The 9,332-nt window shown below is 53.6% G+C and overlaps 1 protein-coding gene across 1 annotated transcript; it reads left to right on the top strand.

Annotated features, from left to right (window-relative positions):
* The first annotated feature begins 2,507 nt into the window (after positions 1 to 2,507).
* RAB19 (RAB19, member RAS oncogene family) lies at positions 2,508 to 7,701 on the top strand. Its single transcript, XM_007952761.1, has 3 exons — positions 2,508 to 2,708; positions 5,502 to 5,685; positions 7,433 to 7,701. Exons 1-3 carry the CDS (start codon positions 2,508 to 2,510, stop codon positions 7,699 to 7,701), a joined length of 654 nt encoding a protein of 217 aa, XP_007950952.1.
* The last annotated feature ends 1,631 nt before the right edge of the window (positions 7,702 to 9,332 follow it).

Genomic DNA, 9,332 nt, shown 5'->3' with positions numbered 1-9,332 from the left:
AAGAAAAGAAAGAAAGAAAAGACCAAGTTTGCTGGTCTGATAGAGCCTGGTGAAACTCCCGAGTCTATGGCCCCTAGTTACCCTTCAGGGCTGGAACTGAACCCACTCCTATGGCTTCTAGCCAAACAAAAGACAGGCATATGGAGTGAACATTTGCATTAGGTAGATACACTCCTTGGAGAGATCAATCATGGGAGAACAGAAGGGAAGTGAGTGCACAGGGAGACAACTGGGGGGGTGGGCAGGAGTGCATGGAGGGATGGACACAGGGAAGAGGTAACTGTGGGGAAGAAGTGGGAGGGGAGCTGTTACGTTGTGGGGAATTGCAGTCAGTGTCATAAGATAAAATGTGCATGAACTGCTGTATGGAAAATGAATTTACTCTGTAAACTTTCACCCAAATCACAATAAAAACTAAAAAAAAAAAAAAAAAAAAACAGCAGCAGAGAAAGCAAGAACATAGGCTTAGAGCATAGGCTTGCACATCAGGCAAAACCAGGGGATTTGAAGCGTCGCTGTTACTGGGCAATAAGGACGTCTGACCAGAGCAAATCAGAGGCTCCCAAAGTTAACGAGTGCAGAGCTTCAGCCTTGTGGATTGACACATGGAAGCTGGGCCTACGAAAAGTGTTCTTGCTATAACTATAACTAACTACAGGGGTGTTTTTATGAAAAATAATAAATTCCTACTGAAACACTGCATAACAATTTATAGACAGGCATTCTGATGTCACCCCCTGTCACTGGGTCACTTGGTGCAGTCCACACCCCCACACCCCCCTAGTGAAGCCTGCTGCTTGGAATATCTGAGAGGCTGCTATGTGGAAGTGGAACTGGTTTCGCTTGGGTAGTGCGAGGTCAGGATCAACAGCAGGAGGCCAGGGAGAAGTTGACCCCGTGGGAGTGAGGGCTGCCTGGTGGAGAGGGATGTGTTTTCAGTGGGTAATGAGTTCCTCATGATCAAAGATATTTACAAGTAGGGATGGAACAGTTAATGAGCTTGTCTGCTAACTGGGAGCTTGGAGGTTCAAGTCCACCCAGGGGCACCTTGGAAGAAAGGTCTGGCCATCTACTTCTGGAAAGTCAGTCCTTGGAACCCGGTGGAGCACAGTTCTGCTCTGACGGACGAGGGGTCCACCACACCTGGTCTGGGCTATTTAAGCAGGGCTGCTGAAGACGGGAACAAAGTTCCAGGTGGGTGGGCGTGTTGGTCAGCGTTTCCCAAACCTGGCTGGTCATCAGAGTAGTGGGGAGGCTGCGTTGCCTTTCTGTTTTCTTTGAATATGTCTGGGAACATTTTAATGATGTCCCCAGGAAATTCTGACCATCGGTTCGTTCAGGACCCACTGCCGTCAGAAACTTTGAAGCCAAGGTGCTCTGACCCAGTATGTGCTGTAACCCAACAACATCTGAACCAGTTTTCATTCGGAATATTCCCAGAATCCTAATTTCCTGGTCGAGAAAAACTAGGTGCCCACAGAATAAGGGGCCACATTGCTCTTTCCCAGGTGGACTCCCTGACAAAGCTCGGGCGTCCTTACTGCTGGAAGCCTCGACACCTCCCAACCCCCACCCCACCCCACCCACCGTGGGAAGCCTACAAAGGATACCAGCCAGGCATGCCCTCCGGGTGACTCACTGCCAGCCACGTCCTCCAGGACCACCTCCCGTGCCACTTGCCCACTATCTGGGCACTGGGGGCTCCATCCCTAGGGTCTCAGCTCATGCTGTCATCAGACAGCGTTGACCATGTTCTGGGCCCAGCAAAGAATGAAGTCACTGCTGTTAGTAAGCCCCTGACTCGCGGCAACGCCAGGCACAATGGAACGAAACGCTGCCCAGTCCTGCTCCATCCCAAGGACCAGATGTGGATCCACAGCGTTTTCTTTGGCTGGTTTTTGGAAATAGTCTTTCTTCCTCATCCTCCTCGGTGCGGAAGCTTGGCTGAAACCTGTTCAGCACCGTATCAGTACACGGGACTCCATGACAGATGGGTGGCTGGGCAGGGGATGCACTGGCCGGGAACCGAACCAGGGGCTCCTGTGTGGAAGGCAGCACAGTGTCCTTACAGGGAACAAAGCTGACCTTCGATTCAGAGGGCCCCTCTGGAGTAATGCCAACCACACAGGGCAGGTGTGGGAGCTCTGGTGGCACAGTGCCTAAGGCATCTGACTGCTAACCAGAAGGCTGGCAGCTCAAACCCACCAGCCACTCCTCGGAAGGTTGGCCAATCTACTTCCGTAGTGATACCGCCTCGGAAACCCAAGGAGGGGTCGCTATGAGTCGGGTCCACCTCGACAGCAGTGTGTGCAAGCATCAGGGTGGGTGCGGGCTTGTGCTAGACAACTCCCCCGTGCCAACCGGTGGTTGGCGTCTTCCTCCCTTGAGAATGTTAGTGCTGTGACGGAATGACCTCACTCTGTCTTGTCCCCACTGTGCCCACAGTGCCTAGAAGAGACGCTGACTCTCTCCACTCCATCCTAGGTCTGCTCTAGGTGACCAGAGCCATGCTGTTGTCCAGCGCCACCAGGGCAGCAGAAGACGACTTCGACTATCTGTTCAAGGTCATCCTCATTGGGGATTCCAACGTGGGAAAGACGTGTGTGGTGCAGCATTTCAAGTCCGGGGTCTACACAGACACGCAGCAGAACACGATTGGGGTAGACTTCACCGTGCGTTCCCTGGACGTTGACGGCAAGAAAGTGAAGGTTAGAGGGCGGTGGCCAGACCTTATGCCCACACCCAGGCCTAAGGGACAGAGAACCTAAACACAGGCCACCAAGTGCTAATAGAGCCAAGGGAAACTATTATGAAACTCTCTCATCATTGGAGACAGGAGGCCTTAGTTTCCTGGGGCTTGCCTTAACACAAACGGGGGCTTTCAAGAAGAGGTGTGTATTTTACTGTCTCACAGTTGTGGCTAGAAGTCCAAGTTCATCCGCAGAGCTGTGCTGTCACTCCCACTCTAGGGAAGACCCTTCCTGCCTCTCTCTGCTTTCAGTAGGCTCAGGCCACTCTTAGCCTGTCCCTGTTAGCGATGTTGTCTTCCCTCGGTGTCTTCCCCCACGTGACCTGTTTCTTTCCATTTACAAGAGGCAACTCAGAAGGGGTTCAGATTAGGACCTTATCTGACATATTAACTGATTTAAAAAAGCTCACTTCGTTGAGTTGATTCCAACTCAGTGATCCCCTTTGGATTTCCAAGGCAGTAAATCTTTATGGAAGTAGGTTGCCCCATCTTTCTTCTGGGTTTGAACTGCCAACCCTCCAGTTAGCAGTCAAATGCCTTAGTTATTACACCACCAAAGCCAAAGGAAAACCTGATTTCCAAACAACACCACAGTCACAGGCTCAGGAGTGAGGGACATTTCTTTCTGGGGAACACATTCAATGAGTAACAGGAGATCAGCCTTTTAAGACAGGCCCTGACCCACAAGCCCTAAAGGAAAATAGTGCTCAATCTAACTACACGAGGGCACATTTCCTACAGAGTGAAAAGATGCGTGACAAACTGGAAAGAAGTATCTGTGAACACTGGCCTGACAAAGGGCTAACATATTTAACGTGAAGGGAGCCCAGATGAATGTCTAAGACCAACGACCAAATACAAAAAAGTGGGTGATTCTCAGATTGGACAAAAACTGCTACGTTTTATAGCAACAAATTCGTAATATAGGTGAGGTGGGAAGATGCCCACCTCCCTCAGACCTGCTGTTGTGGTCAGGTGCTGTCGAGCCGGCCCCGACTCAGTGACCCCACGGACAGCAGGAGGAAACGCTGCCCAGTCCTGGTCCGTCCTCACAGTCCTCGCTGTGCTTAAGGCCACAGCTGCAGCTGCTGTGTCAATCCATCTCGTTGAGGGTCTTCCTCTTTCTCACTGACCCTCTACTTTACCAATGACGTCCTTCTCCAGGGATTGGTCCCGTCTGACAGCATGGCCAAAGTGTGTGACAAAGTCTTGCCATTCTAACTTCTAAGGAGCATTCGGCTGCACTTCTTCCAGGACAGAGTTGTTAGTTCTTCGCGCAGTGCACGGTGTGTTCAGTGTTCTTTGCCAACACCATAACTCAAAGGCATCAGTTCTTCTTCGGTCTTCCTTATTCATTGTCCAGCTCTCACATGCACACGATGTGATTAAAAAGACTGTGACTTGGGTCAGGAGCACTCAGAACTAAAGAAGCACAAATTAAAATAACCACGAGATATTGTGTTTCACCCATTTGATTAGAAAAGATCAAAGGTGTTGGCAGAAACGGAAGCAGTGGCCCTTGCGTGGGATTCTAAGACAGACAGACAAACATAAAAAGACAGTTTGGAGGCAGTCAGGAAAATGTTTCTATGGTCTGGGTAACAGCTGATACCAAGGAGTTATTGAAAAGTGTCATCACCAGTGATCGTGGACTTGTGGCAACGTAAGGAAAAGGCCATTTTCAGAGGCTGTATGTTGACGTAGGTGGGGATGATTTGCTTTAAAGTAACACCCAGAAGAAAGCAGGAGAAAGGGCAGGTGAAACAAGGGTGGCGGAATCTTGGCAACTGAATCTGGGCAAGGGAGTGCTGGTGGCGCAGTGCCTAAGGCATGTGACCGCTAACCAGAAGGCTGGCGGTTCAAACCCACCAGCCACTCCTCAGAGGGAAGGCTGGGCAACCCACTCCTGTAGAGATACCACCTTGGAAACCCAAGGAGGGGTTGCTATGAGGCAGATCAACTCCACAGCAATGAGTTTGGGTTTTTTTTTTTTTTTGGAATCTGGGCAAGGGCTCTGTGAGGTTCCATTGTTCCATTTGCTCTCAGTCTGTGTGATTGAAAACTTTCTTTAAAACACAGATCTTAAAAACAGTGTGAGAGTCTGAGGAAACTGGGACTCTCCTGCACTACTAGTGGCCACGTTGTCAGAGCCACTGCTGGGGGTGCCATCGGAAGGTACTGTTACAAGGACATTCCCAAACATGGCAGCTGAGTGGCCATCTAAGACACCACACTCAGGCAGTGCCCTCACTCTGGCCTGTATTAATATCAACAGCAAGAGCTCTGGTGGTGCAGTGGTTAAGGCATTTTGCTGCTAACCAAAAGGTCAGTGGTTCGAACCCTACCAGCTTCTCTGCAGAAGAAAGATGAGGCAATCTGCTTCTGTAAGGACTGACAGTCTTGGAAACCCAATGGGGGTTGCTATGACTCGATGGCAGTGAGTTTGGGTTTTTCTGGAATATCAACAGCAGGCCCAGAACCCCGAAATCTGGTCCTAGGGATAATGAAGGAAAAAGTCCCAAGGACACCAGACCCCCAGCATAAATCAGGTCCCCTTCTCTGACCATCAAGGGCCTCAGGCCAGGTTCCAGATTACCTGGGAGCAGCTGAGAAGTAAGTCCCTGGGCCCTAGCGCAGGTCTGCTGAGTCTGAAGATGTGGAAGCGAGCAGAAGGCCCACTGTGAGCGGCCTCAGGGGAGGGTGTCCCCCCAGGGGTGGGCGCCGGCACACGTGCTCCTTGCTGTCTCTCCAGATGCAGGTGTGGGACACGGCGGGCCAGGAGCGTTTCCGGACCATCACCCAGAGCTACTACCGCAGTGCCCACGCGGCCATCATCGCCTACGACCTCACGCGGTGGTCCACGTTCGAATCCGTCCCGCACTGGATCCACGAGATCGAGAAGTACGGTGCGGCCAACCTGGTCATGATGCTCATCGGTACGCCTTCCCGAGGCAACTGGCTTCTCCCTTGATGGGTCTCAGGCGGCGGCAGAACACGGGAGCTCAGAGAGCTCCTGCCCATGACTGCCCTCAGGTCCTGGTTCCGACCACCCACCACGCTGGGAAGGAGGGCCAGGTGGTCCACCTCCCTAAAGTTACAGCCCAGAAAACCCCACGGCGCAGCTCCGCTCTGCGGCACAGGAGGTGCCGTCGGGACCGACCCCACAGCAGCGGTTTCCACTGAGTGTGAGAGTGGGTGTGGTGACCTTGCAGAGACCCCGCCCCTCGCTGCCTCCCTTCCTGGCTTTTGCAGGCCACGCCTCGGCCTTGGGGCCAGTGCCGCCCTCCGGGGAAGCAGAAGGGCAGAGGGTGGTAGCGGTGGCCAAGGTGTCAGGGCTTCCAGGGACTTCACAAAGGGGTCTTGGTGTTTACCCCAGGGTCTGTCTGCCCCAAGTGGTTCCAGAACGCAGGAGAGTCTGCGGTGTCGCCAGCCTTCCAGCGCTGGCACGTCCAACCCTCTGGTCTCTCCGCTCTCTGCCAGTGCTCCCAGTCCCAACCGTGATCCAGAAAGGCCCACTGCTGGCCCTCCCGAGCCCCTGGCCCTGTCCTGTCTGTACCTCGTTCTCACACAGACATCTGCCCCCAGCCCCTTGCAGCCCCTTGAGCCCCATACAAATGGCCTCAGGCACTCCCCTCCAGCCACCCCAGCTCCCAGGCCACCTCCCTCAAGATGACATGCAAAGACATACTGGGTGTGACCACATCCATGAAATGTCTGGGAGAGGGGAAGGCAGGAACAAAGTTGGGCAGTGTCACCTAGGGCTGGGGGGGCGGAGAGTTACTGCATCAGATTGTTTGGGGAGATGGAAACATTTGGAAACAGACAGTGGTGATGGCTGCATACACACATGTATACATACATACACAGACACATGCACACACAGCTGTGTGTGACACACGCACACATGTGTAAACACGTGCGCACAGCAGAGACACACAGACATGCTCACACATGCACACATAGGCATGCATGCACACACAGACACGTGTATATACACACACTTGCAGACACAATGCACACTCACATGCACATGCAGGCATGCACATGCAGACACATGCAGACACATGTACACACCACACAGGAGTGCATATATGCACACACTTGCAGACACATGGGCACGCACCACATGCATGCACACTTACATGCACACACAGGTGCAAGTGTACACTGGCATGCACATGTGCGGACACATGTACACACACCACACACATGCACACTCTCACACATGTAGACACAGGTGCATGTGTATACACAGGCATGCACATGTGCAGACACACGCACACACACTCCACACAAAGGCACACATGCACACATGTGTGCGCACACATGTACACACACCAAACACATCCATGAACACTCGCACACACTCAGCACATGCTCAAGAGAAGGGTCCCTTCTCCCCCTGCCCCTGGAGGGGAACCTAGGCCTTCCCAGGGCTTTTCTGCTGCTGAGGAGAGACGCACTGCCCTTCCGCCCTTCCGTGCTCAAGCCTGGGCTATTAAGTCCCCTCATGACCAACATGGTGGTCTTCCTTCGAGGCTCTTTTGCAGGGGAGGGGGAATTCCATTGTATGTATGGGCCACGTTTTGCTTATCCATTCATCTAAAATGTTCTTTTTAAGAATTCATTTGGCAAACATGATGAGTTCCCTCAGTGGACCGTGTGCTCACCTCTCCCTCCCAGGAAACAAAGCGGACCTGTGGGAGCAGCGGCACGTCCTGTTTGAGGATGCCTGCACGCTGGCGGAGAAGTACGGGCTCCTGGCTGTGCTGGAGACGTCGGCCAAGGAGTCTAGGAACATAGACGAGGTCTTCCTGCTTATGGCCAAGGAGCTCATGGCCCGTAACAGCCTGCACCTGTGCACGGAGGGCACCCTCAGCAGCCTGCCCCTGGACTCCAGCCCCGTCCTTGTAACCCAGGGTCCCAGCGGGAAGAGCCACTGCACCTGCTGAGTCCCCCCGAGGCCAGGTGCCCCCCGGTGGGCCACCGCTGAGGCTGCAGGCAGCTCGTGCAGTAGCATCTGCAGGTTGACGCCCTCTGGCCCTTCATTCCTCCCAGCTCGGTCCACACCACAGGCCACAGCCACGGACTCTGAGGGAAGGGACCAATGCAGCCAGGACCTGGGGCGGGGGAGGGGCCTGTTTGTTCTTCTCCTTTTCCCTTCTGTCCCCAACCCTCCACCTGTTCTCTGCTGAGTGTTGTTTCTTACTTGAAAAAGGGGGTAGAGAAGGAAGGAAGAGATGTGAACTAGCAAGAGGGAGGAAAGGATCTTTGGAACGTTCTGGAACAGTTTAAAACGGCTCAGGCGTGGGGGGCGGGCAATGCTGCTAGCACTGTTTCCTGACAGTCACGCCTCCAGTTATGCTGGAAGTGGGGCTTTGACACAAACGCCATCTTCGCAAATGGCCATGGCCCCCTTCTGGCAACTCAACTTGGCTTCATGCATCCCGGGATGGGGGAGAGGCATACACGTTCCTCCTTCAGCACCAAACTGTCTGCTGGCATGGAAATCATTTCTGAAGTGAAATTAAATCGGCTCACTGCTGAAGTCAGGCCCACACTGCCCTTGTCTGGAATGTGGCCAGGGAGAAGCCAGTGCCTTCTGGGGCAGAGGGGCCTCTGCTTCCAGAGGAGACAAGCGAGCCCTGAGGACCTCGGCGGTGTCGACGGCCCCACTCGGCTGCCGGCTGGAAGGCTGGAGGTCCGAGTCCACTCAGGTGTCTCGGGAAAGGCCTGGCCACGGGGCCCTTCCCTCTGCCCTGAGCCGTGGCGGTCTTCTCTCAGCTCTGTCTTACTCTGCTGTTGTCACTCGAATCGACGCTGACCCTGGTCACCGAGGTGTGAAGAGCAGAACTGCTCCGTGGGGTTTCCAGGGCGGTGGCCTTTGGGAAGCAGGTCCTCAGGGCTGTCTTCCAAGGCACCTCTGGGTGGGTTTGACCCGCCAACCTTTCGGCTAGTAGTTGAGTGCTTAACCATTTGCATCACCCAAGGACTCTCAAGAGTCCTTGAAAACCAAGGCTCACTGCCATCGAGTCGATTCCAACTCATAATGACCCTGCAGGCCAGAGAAGAACTACCTCACAGGGTTTCCAAAGATGTAAATCTTGACGGAAGCAGACTGCTTCGTCTTTATTCAGTGGAGTGGCTGGTGGTTTCAAACCACCAACCTTTTGGATAGCAGATGAATGCTTTCACCATTGTGCCACCAGAGCTCCTACAAGAAGTGCTTAGTCAAGAGCACACTTTCAAATTCTGACCCACAAGGCCATAAACAACCTATTTGGTTTTCATTGTCCACAAACTGAGTCGACCACAGGAAGAAGGGCCGGGAGAGGAGAGCTGGGAGGGCCTGCTTCGGAAAACCCCCACTCCACCTCAAATGCCAAGAAGCACTCAGGATTCTTCCCATCTAAGAGTTGGGTCCGACTCGACGGCAAGTAACAACAACAACAAGATTGAAGGAGAGGGTCCCAGGGGACCCCAGAAGTCTCCCTCTGGACAGCCAGGCTCCATGGAGGGCGTCTGCACTGAGCACACACAGGCTCCAGGATGCGCGTCAGGGGAAGGCGGGTGATGGCGCTGA

This window comes from Orycteropus afer, unplaced genomic scaffold (genome assembly GCF_000298275.1).
Source record: "Orycteropus afer afer isolate SDZICR_OR568_19922 unplaced genomic scaffold, OryAfe1.0 scaffold00358, whole genome shotgun sequence".
Taxonomy (NCBI): Eukaryota; Metazoa; Chordata; class Mammalia; order Tubulidentata; family Orycteropodidae; genus Orycteropus; species Orycteropus afer.
Note: the sequence above shows the minus strand (reverse complement) of the source record. Positions and strands in the feature narration are given on the sequence as shown.